The 14,811-nt window shown below is 48.9% G+C and overlaps 5 protein-coding genes across 7 annotated transcripts in view; 4 read left to right on the top strand and 1 right to left on the bottom strand.

The window, feature by feature from the left end:
- The window catches only part of LOC111591884 (flotillin-2), a 103,523-nt gene that overhangs the window by 14,918 nt on the left and 73,794 nt on the right, over window positions 1–14,811 (bottom strand). The window lies entirely within an intron of this gene.
- Window positions 1,072–3,145, top strand: LOC111591891 (glucose dehydrogenase [FAD, quinone]). Its single transcript, XM_023303798.2, has one exon. It carries the CDS (start codon window positions 1,127–1,129, stop codon window positions 3,035–3,037), a length of 1,911 nt encoding a protein of 636 aa, XP_023159566.2. The 5' UTR covers window positions 1,072–1,126; the 3' UTR covers window positions 3,038–3,145.
- LOC111591901 lies at window positions 4,122–4,679 on the top strand. Its single transcript, XM_023303809.2, has 2 exons — window positions 4,122–4,333; window positions 4,400–4,679. Exons 1-2 carry the CDS (start codon window positions 4,135–4,137, stop codon window positions 4,513–4,515), a joined length of 315 nt encoding a protein of 104 aa, XP_023159577.2. The 5' UTR covers window positions 4,122–4,134; the 3' UTR covers window positions 4,516–4,679.
- On the top strand, window positions 6,919–10,289 carry LOC111591878 (glucose dehydrogenase [FAD, quinone]). The gene is made up of 2 exons (XM_023303767.2): window positions 6,919–7,296; window positions 8,621–10,289. Exons 1-2 carry the CDS (start codon window positions 6,964–6,966, stop codon window positions 10,214–10,216), a joined length of 1,929 nt encoding a protein of 642 aa, XP_023159535.2. The 5' UTR covers window positions 6,919–6,963; the 3' UTR covers window positions 10,217–10,289.
- On the top strand, window positions 11,591–14,123 carry LOC111591879 (glucose dehydrogenase [FAD, quinone]). Its single transcript, XM_023303769.2, has 2 exons — window positions 11,591–12,647; window positions 13,079–14,123. Exons 1-2 carry the CDS (start codon window positions 11,675–11,677, stop codon window positions 13,978–13,980), a joined length of 1,875 nt encoding a protein of 624 aa, XP_023159537.1. The 5' UTR covers window positions 11,591–11,674; the 3' UTR covers window positions 13,981–14,123.

Raw genomic sequence — 14,811 nt, forward strand, 5'->3', positions numbered from 1 at the left:
CTTGCTGCCAGCATGCCCTATAATAATCGACGCTTTCTGTGCTTGAAATACCCTAGAATGCTGTGCAGCTGCGTGGCATATTAATGAAAGCTTATATTAGCCACTCTAAAACTGAACAGCAAATAGTCATTGCAATATACACTGTAATAACATCTGAAATTTCAAATTGATTTTTCCATCTCAATAGCAATAGGGTATCTAAAATTCGAATTGTTCCAACTCTGTGCAGTAAATTAGAAAATGCAAATGAAATTATCGATTATTATCGATAAGGCAATTTTATAAGTTATCGATCGATTATTATCGATAAGGCAATTTTATAAATTATTGATCGGTTGTTATCGATAAGGAAATTTTTTCGATTATTATCGATAAGGCAATCTTAAAAGTTATCGAAGCGGGCAGACATAGATTAACTCAGTTTATAGCCTTGATCAAGACTGTGTGAACTTTGTCAGCTGTGCCACGCCTCTCTGCACCACCACTTTGAATGGAAGAAAGGGTAGTTGATAGTCGAGCAGGCCCGACGCATTAGCCCACGTGCTGTTTTCTGCCTGTGTGCGCAGTTTTCAGTCCAGACTTATGTTTTGGTCGACTTCTTTGCTGCTGGCTTTTATAGCCACCTCTGTATATCTTACTGATTATGCGAGTATATCATGTCTTACCTTAGCAACTAGTGCTAATCTAATCAGTGCTTTGTCTTCAACTGACCTCACATCAAACATCACAGATAACAACTGAAAGTTCGCCAAGTAGACAAACACCTTTGCGGAGCATACGAAATATGATAGAGAAGCAATTGAGCAATTGGAGCTGGCATATTGCGAAGTAGCTGAGCGAGAGAGCTATGTGCCATTACAGGGTATGTAGCAGAGGAAGCGACTGCACGAAACTGCGAGTACTACGATATGAAAGAAGGAACCACAACCACAGAGCTGAAGACCCAAGTTGAGTTCAAATATTACACAATGCGAGAGAGCAGCAATTGGTAAATTGGTCATTGCACCCGCTGTGGGCGAAACCGTTTCGCTGGGTCAGCAGCTTGTGCAATGGCTTAGAGCTCGGACTTGGCCTCGTAGGGCAATTCAGTTCGATTGAAGGCAGCGAGTGGAGCTGGCGGCGCACGATGACGGCTGTGAATACGTTTGTTACCATGTGGCGGTTCCTGCTGACGCTGGGCCCCTCGGCTATGGTGATTGTTCTGCTGAACAAGGGCATCAAGGACTACCGGCCGGATATTGTGGACGATCGGCAGCGCGTCCACTCCATATACATTGATCAGCTGCGGCCCAGCTACGATTTCATCGTTGTGGGTGGCGGCTCGGCGGGCTGTGTGCTGGCGGCGCGTCTCTCAGAGAATCCGGCGTGGAGCGTGCTACTGCTGGAGGCAGGTGGCGATGAGCCGCTCCTCATGGATCTGCCGCAAATGTATCCGGTCTTTCAGCGCAGTCCCTGGGACTGGAAGTACCTGACGGAGCACTCGGACCGCTACTGCCTGGCCATGGAGGAGCAGCAGTGCTTCTGGCCGCGCGGCAAGGTGCTCGGCGGCTGCAGCTCCATCAATGCGATGATGTATGTGCGCGGCAATCGCCGCGACTATGATCACTGGGCCGGGCAGCTGGGCAATCCGGGCTGGGAGTACAACAACGTTCTGCACTACTTTCGCAAGGCGGAGGATATGCGTGTGCCCGGCTACGAGCGTAATCCATATCATGGCCATGGTGGACCCATCAGCGTGGAGCGCTACAGATCCCCCTCGCTGCTGTTGGACGTGTTTATGGAGGCCGCAGCACAGCTGGGCCTCACACATCCCGATGGCGATTTCAATGGCCGCACCCAAATGGGCTTTGCCCCACCCCACGGCACGCTGCGAAACGGACTGCGCTGCAGCGCCAACAAGGGCTACATGCGTCGTAGCTGGCAGCGACCCAATCTGGACATTGTCTTGAAGGCCTTCGTGGAGCGGCTGCACATTGAGCCGGGCAGCAGGCGCGTGCTGGGAGTCAGTTTCGAGCACGACCTAGTCCGGTATCAGGTGCTGGCCGCTAAAGAGGTTCTGCTGGCTGCCGGTTCCCTGGCCAGTCCCCAGCTGCTAATGGTCAGCGGCGTGGGACCCGCCGAGCAGCTGCAGCCGCTTGGCATACCGCTGGTGCAGCATCTGCCTGGAGTGGGGCGCAATCTGCAGGATCACATCTCCACCTCGGGCGCCATCTACACCTTCAATAGCCCCCAGCCGGGCAGCCACATGTCCTTTATAGTGCCCGACCTGCTGAACGAGGAGTCCGTGCAGGATTTCCTACACGAGCACAAGGGCTTCTTCTATGCGATGCCCGTTAGCGAGGTGATGGGCTTTGTCAGCACTCGGTTTCAGGTGCCGCGAGATGCGAACTGGCCAGACGTCCAACTCTTCCTGGGCAGCTATGGCTACGGCGCCGACGGCGGCATGATTGGCCGACGAGGCGCGGCCATCACGCTGGACAATTATGCGAACAGCTTTGAGCCCATCATTTATCAGGACTCCTTTGTGATTGCCCCGCTAGTGATGCGTCCACGCTCGCGTGGCTATCTCCAACTGCGCTCTGCTGATCCCCGCGTGCATCCGCTCATACATGCCAACTACTACGACGATCCACTGGATATGGCCGTCATGGTTGAGGGCCTCAAACTGGCGCATCGTCTCACCCAGACGCCGGCAATGCAGCGGCTCAATGCCACGTTGAACATCTACGAATGGCGCAACTGCCCGGAGGTGGAGTACCTGAGCGATGCGTTTTGGGAGTGCCTGGCCAGGTACTATTCGCAGACGATTTACCATCCCGTCGGCACCTGCAAAATGGCACCGGTTGAGGACCCCCTGGGTGTTGTGGATCCGCGTTTGCGTGTCCGTGGTCTGCGCGGTCTGCGGGTCATCGATGCCAGCATCATGCCAACGATTCCCACCGGCAACACGAATGCGCCCACGCTGATGATCGCGGAGCGCGGCGCAGACATGATCAAGGAGGACTGGCATCATTACCCACACGGCGGTTGGCTCTAGGCCGTCAGCTGGTCAACTACCTGCCACACAGGCTAAGCTAAAAGTCAGCTGTAAGCTCTTAAATAAATGTGAATAGAAGACTAGAGCGGACAGCTTGTCGCAGTGGAAAGACCTTTGCCCGGAAGGAACACTCTTCTGATCGTGTTTTTCTTGATCCGGTTAGTTCCATGACCAATGCAAGGTCTGATGAGATCAGCTCTAGGAGCAACGCTCAAGAAATAACTGAAGCTTATTTAGGTTTTATCAATTGTCAATCAAACTGATCGAGAGATCGAGATTGCCTTCGTGACAAAGTCATGAAAGCCAGCCTCACGTTACAATAGAAACGAATCGAAACAAATTTTGGCCAAGCGAAGGTTAAAAACTTATTTTCAACTGTGCCAAATGCGGGTCAACAATAGCTGAGCCATGGGTCAATGGCTAGGGGTCAGCAGGGGCTGACAGCTGCAGCCTTGTGCCATTGGCAGCTGCAAATCTTGACGTGCCAACAGCAAGATCTCTGCTTCTTCCCAGTTCCCATTGCAGAATTTATAGGAAAAAACTTAGCTCGTGAATGGGAAACCTGATTTTGGCTTTGTAACTGGCCGAGCATAAAGCGAGGCGCGGGGGCGTTCGAATTGAAAGATCGATCAAAGCTATTCGTGCATAATTGAGCTGGAAATGTTAGGCAGCAACAGTTGCTGTGGCAGTTGTTGCAACTGTTGCTCTGATTGTGCGATTGTTGTTGCTGTTGCTGTGGTTCCTGTTGCCAGCGAACTGTTCATTGCTGCTGCTCCTGTCCTCTGCCGCTGCAGCTCTTAGAATCAATCGCCGTTGGCTGGCTTGTTGCAGCTGCCGTTGACATTTCCCAGCTAATTCTGGCGGCATTGACAGCAGGCGCCAGCAATTGTTGCTGTTTGTGCTGTGGCCGCTGCTGTTTTGGCGAATTTGTCGTGTTGTATGAGCGGGCGCTGAACCAAATGGCAAACGCGACAAGTTATACCAGTTTGCCTCACACACACACACACACACACACCAAGTGCTCGCTGCGCTGAAGTTTTCAAAAAGGTTTCCGAGATTTTCTTACGGGCCAGTTCACGACATCCGCTGCTAACAAAATGACGCGAACCAAGCAGCTCCAGAACCAGCACCAGCTGCACCACCAGCACCACCAGCTGCATTTGCTGCTGCTGCTGTTCGGCTTACTGCAAGTGCTGCCCGCAATAGCTGCGCTGCCGCAGCAACCATTGCTGCTGGAGGCCTCGCCCTCGGAGCAGGCGACGACTGCAACAGCGCCCGCGCTCAACGATCCTTCGGGTGAGTTTCGCTGCCCGCCTACGAGTATCTGCACCTAGCCAGTTACAACTTCGGATCCCCTTGCAGATCTCAGCGCTGGGCTCAATCTCTTGCCCGTGAGCAATTGGATTGCTGCTGCCGCCAACGTGGAGCCGCCCGCGCCCGTTCAGTTTATTCGCATCGCCATGAACAGTGGCCTGTGAGACGCCGACAGATGGCGCCAGCTCAACATAAAATACCCAATTAATTTAATATCCTTTGTTTGTTGGTTACATTTATATATATATATACTGTATATACACTTTTTTTTAATACCCTGTAATTAGGTATAGGCTGCAAAAGGGTGCAATAAACTTGTGCATAGTGAGAAGCGAGCTGACTCGACTCGGCCTCTTATCTGTTCTGTTCGACTATAAAGTATCTCAAGCTCTTGAGCTCTTTATCAGCCAGCCATAGAAGACTTTTATGAGTCTATTAAAATTCAGCTAAATTCGAGCAGAATTTTCAAGACTTTTGTAACAAGTTAGACGAAAGCAGATAAGGCAAGTAAACCAGGTCAATACTTCTAGTAAGCAGGATATATAAAGCGCTTATTAACGTAGAATTGAGGGAGATTTACTTTAACAGATATCCTACATTAAGATTTATATTTTTTATATTAACACATCTTCAATCATGGATTAAATCAACTTTTGAATTTGCATAGATTTGAGTCAATGAGCTTAGTGCTCTTGGCCATTTAGCACAGCCTTGCAGAGGGCATCTACACGCACGTGATACCCTATCTGTTGTGTAGCTAAGCTGGCCGCGCTGACTCGCTGCTTAAAAATGCGGTTCAATTGTGGCAGGCGCCGTTTATAGCAATTATCAGACAAAAACTTTAATCGGTCAACGAGCAAATGAAAAACTTGCATTTGCCATTTGCCATTTGCCATTGGCCGTTCGTATGGCCGTTTAGAGAGTGTCTGTCCTCGGTCGACATTGTCACTGGGGTCTGGCTGGCAGCTGCACTAATTCGAGCGCGTTTAGTTCAATTTCCCACAAGTTGATAATAATTCCTATATAGACTGCACGAATGACTCTGAATTCGAGGCGCATAAATCACGCAGATTACAATGCGAAGGTGTTTTCCACGTCTTTGCTCTACAGCCAGGTCAGTTCTGGCTGACGTCGAATAAACCAGTTGCAGTCGCTGCCTATCGAGGCGCAGCTCTTCTTTAGAGCAGCTCAAGTTTTATGGGAACTTCACTTTATACATTTATATAAATTTATATAAATTTACTTGCTATATTTTTTTTAGTCTTTTGTGGTCCTGGAACTCCAAGGAACTGATTGAAGATTTATTTAAGCACTCAATCGTATCACATTAAGACGTGTGAATGCTCTACCAAAAGAGCCTTAGCCTCAGCTGCACACGTTCTCGATTGAGACGTTTACGTAAACGGGTTCATTAAAAGCTGAAGCTTATTTTAAGCCTGTTTCGATTAGGGCTCAGCTGATTTGTTAAACAAACAAACAAATCATTGCAGCTAGAAGACTAAAGATTTGAAATGAAATAAGCTAAAAACGAAGCCTTGGCCTAAGTGTAGTCACTGCAAGTTGCCTAGATTTTACTTAGGATTTCTATAACACCTCAAAGGAAGTTTGTGATCTGAGCTGGACAGCTGAAAATTTCATGAAAATTTAAATGAAATGAGCAAAAGACGAAGCCTTGGCCTAAGTGAAGTTACTGCAAGTTGCCTAGATTTTACTTAGGATTTCTATAACACCTCAAAGGAAGTTTGTGATCTGAGCTGGACAGCTGAAAATTTCATGAAAATTTAAATTAAATAAGCTAAAGACGAAGCCTTGGCCTAAGTGAAGTTACTTTAAGTTGCCTAGATTTTACTTAGGATTTCTATAACACCTCAAAGGAAGTTTGTGATCTGAGCTGGACAACTGACAATTTGAAGTTCAGGTCATGCTATAATCTTAGCATCCCATAGAGATTGCAATTGAGTAATGTTTTTCTGGTATAAATAGCGTCACACATAAGTCAAGTAATCAAGTGAGCGTTGCAGTTGCGTGATTAATAAAAAAAGTGGCATTTGGCAGGCTTATTCATATAAAATATAGCAATTAATCATTTACTGTACAAATCTGAGTTGCGTAAAAGTTCAAAGAGCTCGCTAAGTGAGGCCATGAGTGTCACATCTCTGGATTACAACTAAAGGCTGTGCGATGACTTCGAGATATGTGATATATCAGTTATCAGTTAAGATGTGTAACTCTTCAACTGCTTGCCTTTAGGCTATGTGATATATATATTATATATATGGGATATTTGTCAACTAGAGACCCATCACTAGTTACAGGCGCGCAGCTCTTGGCATTTGTCTTCAGTCAGTCAATCAGCTGATTGAACTGATTTGCTGTAAGCGTAGCTGGACGTATACTGGGTCGCTGCACTGTCAAGCTGTTACAGATGACGCAGCTCGGACTCGATTGTTGTTTGCTCGTTCTCGCTGCCTTTTGTCAACAAAAGGCAAGTTTGCTGTAATCGCTGCCTAGGCGTAACGCAGTCAGTCAGTCAGTCAGTCAACTTTGAGCTTATCGCTTCTATAAAAGCGACTTACAGACGCTGGCGTCGCCTCAATTCAGCTAACATCGAAATGCTGGCCACAAGCACAGCGAACCAGAGCTTCGGCTTGAGTCCCGGGGATGTGCAGTGCACGCCGAACGGCATTGGCATCTGGAGCGGAATGGTACAAATGCTGCTCCAAGCGCTGCTCACAGCCCAGTGCAATGTCGCACCCACGTCCCTTTGGCCGCCGGACCATGGCCAACTGCTGCTGGCCGAAGACCAAGCCCACCAAGAGCCCTATGACTTTGTCGTCATTGGCGCCGGCTCCGCGGGCTCCGTCATCGCCAGCCGGCTCAGCGAGAATCCCAATTGGCGTGTGCTCGTCCTAGAGGCGGGCGGCGATCCGCCCGTCGAATCCGAGGTAAGCATCAAAGTTCAAAATCCACTAAGAAAACCCTAGGCACCGTTGACCTCTAGCACTGAATGCTTGAAAGGAAATAAAAATCTATAGTATCTAAGGGTGTAGCAAGTGCATCAATATTTAGATGTCATTCATGATTAGCTAAATGTGCAAATTAATATTATATTTGCTTGGGCATAGAGTGTCATTTACTTCAATATATATATATATATATATATATATATATATATATACGAACTCATATAGAAACCTTCTGAAATACAGCGAGTTAACGAGTGTTTCAAGCATATCGATATAAGCTTAGCTCAAGTATAGTCTTATATATATATATATATATATATATACATACATATATTTGCAGCTAATCTTAACTGCATCAAGCTTAGAGATTTAAATATCTGCTCATTGATATGGACATTAGAAAATATATAGCAAACGCTTGTAGAAATCTTGGATTGCCAAAATACATAAAATGAAGATAAGTGATTTCACTTATCTAAATAAATATTCCAACAGTTCTCAAGGAATTCAAGTCATTCCATTTGTAATTTTCCAATGGTTGAAAACAAGTCACTTTAGATAAGTTAAATATTCAACTGATTAGAAACAGAAAGAAAACAAAAACAATTCTTAACGTGACTTCAGCAAATATTTTGCCAGTTAGGTTTAGGTAATGGGCTGCTCAGTTAACCATAAAGCGACAGACATTAAATAAGACCTCGATAGGATATCTACGAGGCAAGCATGTAAAATGTTCGCTGCATGATCAGCTATCTTAGATTTACGATCAATGATTTGCCAACTACGAAAAGATTAGTATAAATAAAAGATTGACAGAGTTTGCTTGAATAACTTCTGTGCGAACTGACGGAATTCAGAGAAATATTCAATAATGAAAGCTGTTCCATGGATTATGTAATAATTAAATAGGACAGCCTCTAGAATATGAACTTTATTTGCAATTGAACTTTGATTCATTTCATGCTGTGGGCTTGGGAAAAATTAAAAAAAAATTGAGATATCAGGAAAAGGGCAAAAGGTATTGATTATTTGGAACAGACTTAATCTAGATATGCTACAAGTTGATTTTTCTATAAGAGCTTTTCTCTAGTCGATTATTTGGAACAGACTTAACACAAGGCGACTTTCCTCTAAGACTTTTCTCTAGTCATTATAGTTTTCCAGTTAAACATAGCAGGCAGAAGGTCGAGCTTGACGACTTTGTGGGCTCGACCATGCCCACTCGGATGAAATCGTTTGATGTTAGAACAATAATTGAGACTATGATTTATATACTTCTCCAACTCTATCTCTGCGCGCACAGCTGCCGGGATTGTTGTTTGGACTGGAGTTCTCGGAGTTCATGTGGAACTACAAGACAGAGAACAGCGGCACAGCATGCCAGGCGCAGCAGAATGGACAGTGCTATTGGCCACGCGGTCGTATGCTCGGCGGCACAGGAGCGGCCAATGCGATGCTCTACGTAAGAGGCAATCGGCGCGACTTTGACCACTGGGCGGAGCTGGGCAACGAGGGCTGGAGCTATGACGAAGTGCTGCCATACTTTGAGCGCTCGGTGCGCCCGGCGGGCAATGCGACTCATCCACAGGGCTATGTGACGCTGAACCCGTTCGAGCTGCAGCACGAGGACATACAGAATATGATACGCGCCGGCGGCCAGGAGCTGGGCGTGCCCAGTGTGGCAGACTTTGTCGAAGGCAGCTTCGTGGGCTACGCCTCTGTGCAGGGCACGGTGCGGCACGGACATCGCATGAGTCCCGCCAAGGGACATTTGTCGAAAATCGCGGAGCGCCCCAATCTGCATGTGGTGAAGCGGGCGCAGGTGACCCAGCTGCATTTCGATGCAGCTGCCGAGCGCCTGGAGGCCATTAGCTTTGTGCGGGACGAGCGCACCTATCGCATTGGCGTGGCCAAGGAGGCAATACTGTCAGCGGGCGCCATCAACTCGCCGGCGCTGCTCATGCGCTCGGGCATCGGGCCACGCGAGCATCTGGAGCAACTGCAGTTGCCTGTGGTGCAGGACCTGCCTGGCGTGGGCGCCAATCTGCAGGATCATGTGGTCGTGCCGCTCTTCATCCAGCTGGACGCCGGCGTGGCCAAGGCAGCCAGCCAGCAGGATATACTGGACGACATCTATGAATATCTGACACAACACAGCGGCACACTCGCCGCCCATGGCACCGCGTCGTTGGTGGGCTTCGTCAACTCGAACAGCAGCAGCGATGCTCGCTATCCGGACTTGGAGTTTCACCATCTGTTCTTTCAACGCGGCCGCCACGATAGCCTGAAGCTGTTCCTGCATGGACTCTCCCTGCAGCAGCGCTATGTGCAGCACTTGCAGAGTCAGCTAAGAGACTCCCATTTGCTTTGCATCTTTGTGCTGCTCGCCCAGCCCCTGTCCGCGGGCAGAGTACGCCTGCAGAGCACGGACTACCAGAAGCCGCCGCAGCTGTTTAGCAACTATTTGGCTGAGTCAGTGGATGTGGAGACGCTGCTGCGCGGCATACGACATCAGGAGGCAATGGTGAAGACGCAGTCCTACAGGCAGCACAGCGCCCAGCTGATGCACATGCCCATCGAGGAGTGCGACGGAGCCTCGAGCGAGTACGCCAGCGATGACTACTGGCGTTGCTATGCCAAGTACTTCACCACCACCTGCTACCACCAGACGAGCACCGTCAAGATGGGCCCCGCTTCAGATCCAGCCGCCTGTGTCAACCCACGCCTGCAGCTGCGCGGCATCTCCAATCTGCGTGTGGCCGATGCTAGCGTCATGCCCGCCGTGGTCAGCGCCAACACGAATGCCGCCACGGTCATGATTGGCGAGCGAGCAGCGGACTTTATTGCCCAGCACTGGACGAAGCCGACACAGCAAGCGCATTTGCACGAGGACATGTAGACTGCACGGGGTCAGCTGGTGCCTCAACTCTGATACACATTTAAATAAAGTCTATAAATATTTGCCTTATGAACCCGTTCAGTATTATTTACTGCGTAGCCAGTTAGAAGACAAACAGTTCCATCAATCCATTTAGTATTCCGCTTAGTAGACGCACAAGAATTGATTATTGCGCTTTATGTTTTGCTTGGTGACTTCGCCTCACAGTCGATTGAACTATATAAAACCAACTGAGTGTAAGCAATATGCACATTAATGGATGTTCCTATGATTTGCCTATTGATCAGTTCAAGCTAAGTGTCGAGCAAGTGAATCACGTCACATCGCGGCCTGTTGCTCAATGAGCTCTATGCTCGCTTATCTGTTGTCTAAGCTCAGCCAGATACACTTAAACAAAAGATTAGGTATATATATATCAATTTATATGTCTCATTTAATGGCACTCATATCAGGTTATAAAAACTAGACACACCACATTTCGGTATGCAAATTCTTGTGGCACAGTCACAATACCAAAATTAGTTTATTTCCAAGTCAGCTTTAGCTGCTTTTGTTGGCCCGCTTCATATGTTAGCGATAAATCGAACACATATAATATTAATGAGATAAAGAGCGCCAAGAGTCTACTATAAACGTTTATCAGCAAGCATAAATATTACAGGGTATCCAGACTAGGCAAGCTCGACTAGTCGAAGACAGCAGCAGCTGTTTACTCTACAAGGCATTTGAAAATAGAAATATATAAATAGAGGTGCGGAGCAGAGCGAGCCAGAGGGAGAGAGAGAGAGAGGCAGGCGCACCTGGCAGAGTGCCCGTCGCTTCGTGTTGACCGAACCCAGGTATGCCGCTTTTCCTGTTGACGGCAATTGCGAGATGCCTCGCCCGTGAGCATGGCTCGCCCACCCGCTATAGAGCACACAAATATGTTTGGCTTATCGGAGGCGACTTATCAACGTAAGAGAGACTAAGAGTGAGAGTGAGAGAGGGAGAGGGAGAGGCGGAGACAGAGACCTGGATGAATTGCCTTGTTAAGTGCGATCATAAAAAACGATTTGGGGGCCCGACAATTGAATGGGCCAGCGTAGCTTATCAAGAGCCGTCCGCTTAGTAGTTCGCAGTCGTAGTTTAGGCTTCGCCTTAGCTCTGGCTGCACCTGCTCTCGAATGTCACATATAATCTCTGCAGCAGTGATAAAGGCGCGTCCGGCAGAGCTCGCTCCGTTCTATGTATAAGCACACACTCACACGCACACACACGCACATCACCTATACGAATTGTGGTCTATTTGCAATGCAAATGGCGCAGGTAATTTACGGCGACGCGAGCGGCATGCGAATGCCTGGTGGCTCGAGACCGTACAAATGCCGGCGGCCGGCTCTGTCCGGTGAACAGTAGCGCACGGACAGCGCCACTGACCAGGCGTCGATAGGCCTTCGAAGTTTGATATCAGTGCGAGATATGGAGTTCCTAAGCGCCGAGTGTGCTGCTAGATCGGCGGGACCAGCAAACACGCTGATGTCGCTGCTGCTGCATACGCTGATTTCCAAATATTGTGATCTTAGTGGGCAAAACCAGTGGCCGCCAGATCGCGGCGATTGGCTGGATAATGCTGGCGGCTTCGATGAACCGTACGATTTCGTTGTGGTGGGTGCGGGCAGTGCGGGTGCCGTCGTAGCTGGTCGGCTAGCGGAGCAAACGAATTGGCGCGTCCTGCTGCTGGAGGCAGGCGGCGATCCGCCGATCGAAACGGAATTTGTCGCCTGGCACATGGCCACACAGTTCTCCGAATGGGACTGGCAGTATCATACGCAGCCGAATGGACGTGCCTGCATGGCCATGCTCGGCGAGAGCTGCCATTGGCCGCGCGGTAAGATGCTGGGCGGCACGAACGGCATGAACGCTATGATCTATGCGCGCGGCACACGCACCGATTTCGATGACTGGGAAGAACGCGGTAATCCGGGCTGGGGCTACGACGAGGTGCTCAAGCATTTCCGCAAGGCGGAAGATCTGCGCTCCACACGGCCAGACTATAAGCCCGGCGATCATGGCGTTGGTGGACCCATGGGCCTCAACAACTACGTCTCGGACAATGAGTTCCGCTCGACCATACGAGCGGGCATGCTCGAGATGGGCTACGGCAGTGCGCCGGACTTTACGGAGGGCTCGTTTGTCGGCCAAATGGATATATTGGGCACTCAGGATGGCGGACGTCGCATAACCACCGCCCGCTCTCATCTCCACAAGGACACGCCCAATCTGCATATTGTGCGACACGCACACGTCAAGCGCCTCAACCTGGACAGCAAGAAGAGAGCCGAGAGCGTCACCTTCGTGCATCGCGGCGAAAAGGAGTACACGGTGCGTGCCAGCAAGGAGATTATCCTCTCGGCGGGTGCCATTGGCAGTCCACAGATTCTATTGCTCTCAGGTAGGTGAAACGGGTCATAGCAACTGCCCAAGGTTTGACAAGGTCAAGCTAATCGCTACTCCCTTTTCCTCTCTTTAATCTTTGCCCAGCCCCGATAAGATAGCCAAAAGCTATGCAAAAATATAAAACAAGTGAATTGTTTGAGGCTTTTATGGTCGAGATAAAGCTATCCGATAGTTGCATATTCTCATGTTGTTCGCTTTATGAAACACTCTTGCAGCACTGAGCTCTGCGATTAGTTTTATAACATCCTCGACTAATATAAAATAAGCCTTCGTTTGTAATCCACAAATATTGGGTTACCCGTAAACACTGTCAGGCTGTCTATGGCTTTTATCTACTCTTTAAGCTTTGACCATGTAAACGCTTTCTGTCTCTGTTGCTATGAAGGCCTTCTCACTTCTTAATTCATTTTTATTCTGTTGCCATAGGCATTGGCCCTGCTGAGCATCTGAGAAGCGTTGGTGTGCCCGTTAAGCTGGATCTACCCGTGGGTCGCAACCTGAAGGATCACGCCAGTTTGCCCGTAATCTTCCAGATCGACAAGTCGACGGCCCGCAAGCCCACTGAGGAGGAGCTGGTGGATGCCATGTTCAACCTGCTGATGGGTCGCTACAGCAAGCTGTTGCATCACGAGGCAACTGCACTGACGGGCTTCATCAACACCACCTCGTTGCATGGTCCCAATCCGGACATACAGACAACCAATTTCTTCAGTCTGATGCAGAGTCCGGAACTGCGTGGCTATGTGAAGGCCACCGGATTCAATGATCGTGTGGCCAAGAGCATTTTGGCCGCCAACGAAAAGTCCAATACGTACATCACCTACCTGCTGCACCTGAAGCCTTTCTCGGCGGGCCGCCTGGAGCTGCAGAGCGGCGACTTCTTAGATCCACCACTCATTGATCCAGGCTACATGACCGACGATCGCGATGTGGAGACCTATATACGCGCCCTCAACATCTACAAGCGGCTGCCGGAGACGCGAGCCTTTGGCGAACGCGAGGCAGCCCTACACAAGGTCGATCTGGAGGCCTGCAACGGCCTGGCCTATCAGTCGGACGACTATTGGCGCTGCTACATACGCCACATGACCACCACCGTCTACCATCCAGTCGGTACGGCTCGCATGGGACCCGCCAGCGATCCCACGGCCGTAGTCGATGCCCGTCTCCGCGTGCATGGCGCCAGTGGACTCCGAGTAATCGATGCCAGCATTATGCCCGACATTGTCGGCGCGAATACGAATGCTGCTTGCATTATGATTGGTGAGAAGGGCGCCGATATGATCAAGGAGGACTACCTGGGCGCCAGCCAGCACACGGAGCTATGAGTCCCTTCATAACTGAACAAACGAGAGCTACAATGCATACTCCATCCATTTAGCAGATTATGTATAAATGATCTTCTTTATTTTTTTTTCTTCTTCTTAATTCTTTAGTTAGTCAATAAAGCGAGCACGTTTCAAAAATGGTATTCGATTGTATATTTCGTAGCGCCCAGTGCATGTCAAACGTGATCGCACTAAGTGGTTTAGAGCTGCGTTAAGCTTTTAAGCTTTCAAAGCTCTTCGTACTGTAATTAAAGCACACAACGTTCGCAGAGCAGTACGCCCAAAACTGTGAAAGCATTTGACGCTACAGTTTTAAGCGCACTGGAGACTGTTCAGTAGCCGAAAGACTGATCTACAGTCACTGCCAAACTCAAAGCTGAACAGATACTGGAAAATTTAAGAGTAAGCTCATTGTGGTCAGGCGAGCTCGTCTTTATGATACTCTCTCAACTTCAGGTAAGATCGATGTCGCCGATGGGAGGAACTTCTAAGAATATCTTAGTGATCCATCAGTTAATCAGTGATCAGAGATCAGAGATCAGTGATCAGAGATCAGAGATCAGTGGTCAGAGATCAGTGATCAGAGATCAGTGATCAGAGATTAGTGATCAGAGATCAGAGATCAGAGATCAGTGATCAGTGATCAGAGATCAGTGATCAGAGATCAGTGATCAGAGATCAGTGATCAGAGATCAGTGATCAGAGATCAGTGATCAGAGATCAGTGATCAGAGATCAGTGATCAGAGATCAGTGATCAGAGATCAGTGATCAGAGATCAGTGATCAGAGATCAGAGATCAGTGATCAGTGATCAGAGATCAGTGATCAGAG

Source organism: Drosophila hydei, unplaced genomic scaffold (genome assembly GCF_003285905.1).
Source record: "Drosophila hydei strain 15085-1641.00,03,60 unplaced genomic scaffold, DhydRS2 tig00000250-arrow-arrow-pilon, whole genome shotgun sequence".
In the NCBI taxonomy this organism is placed as follows: Eukaryota; Metazoa; Arthropoda; class Insecta; order Diptera; family Drosophilidae; genus Drosophila; species Drosophila hydei.

Excerpts from the sequence above, each read along its gene's own strand:
- LOC111591879 (XM_023303769.2), top strand. The coding sequence starts at position 11,675 with ATGGAGTTCCTAAGCGCCGAGTGTGCTGCTAGATCGGCGGGACCAGCA. Across the intron at positions 12,648-13,078 it reads ACAGATTCTATTGCTCTCAG|GCATTGGCCCTGCTGAGCAT; the intron begins GTAGGTGAAACG and ends CTGTTGCCATAG.
- LOC111591901 (XM_023303809.2), top strand. The coding sequence starts at position 4,135 with ATGACGCGAACCAAGCAGCTCCAGAACCAGCACCAGCTGCACCACCAG. Across the intron at positions 4,334-4,399 it reads CGCGCTCAACGATCCTTCGG|ATCTCAGCGCTGGGCTCAAT; the intron begins GTGAGTTTCGCT and ends ATCCCCTTGCAG.
- LOC111591878 (XM_023303767.2), top strand. The coding sequence starts at position 6,964 with ATGCTGGCCACAAGCACAGCGAACCAGAGCTTCGGCTTGAGTCCCGGG. Across the intron at positions 7,297-8,620 it reads ATCCGCCCGTCGAATCCGAG|CTGCCGGGATTGTTGTTTGG; the intron begins GTAAGCATCAAA and ends CTGCGCGCACAG.
- LOC111591891 (XM_023303798.2), top strand. The coding sequence starts at position 1,127 with ATGACGGCTGTGAATACGTTTGTTACCATGTGGCGGTTCCTGCTGACG.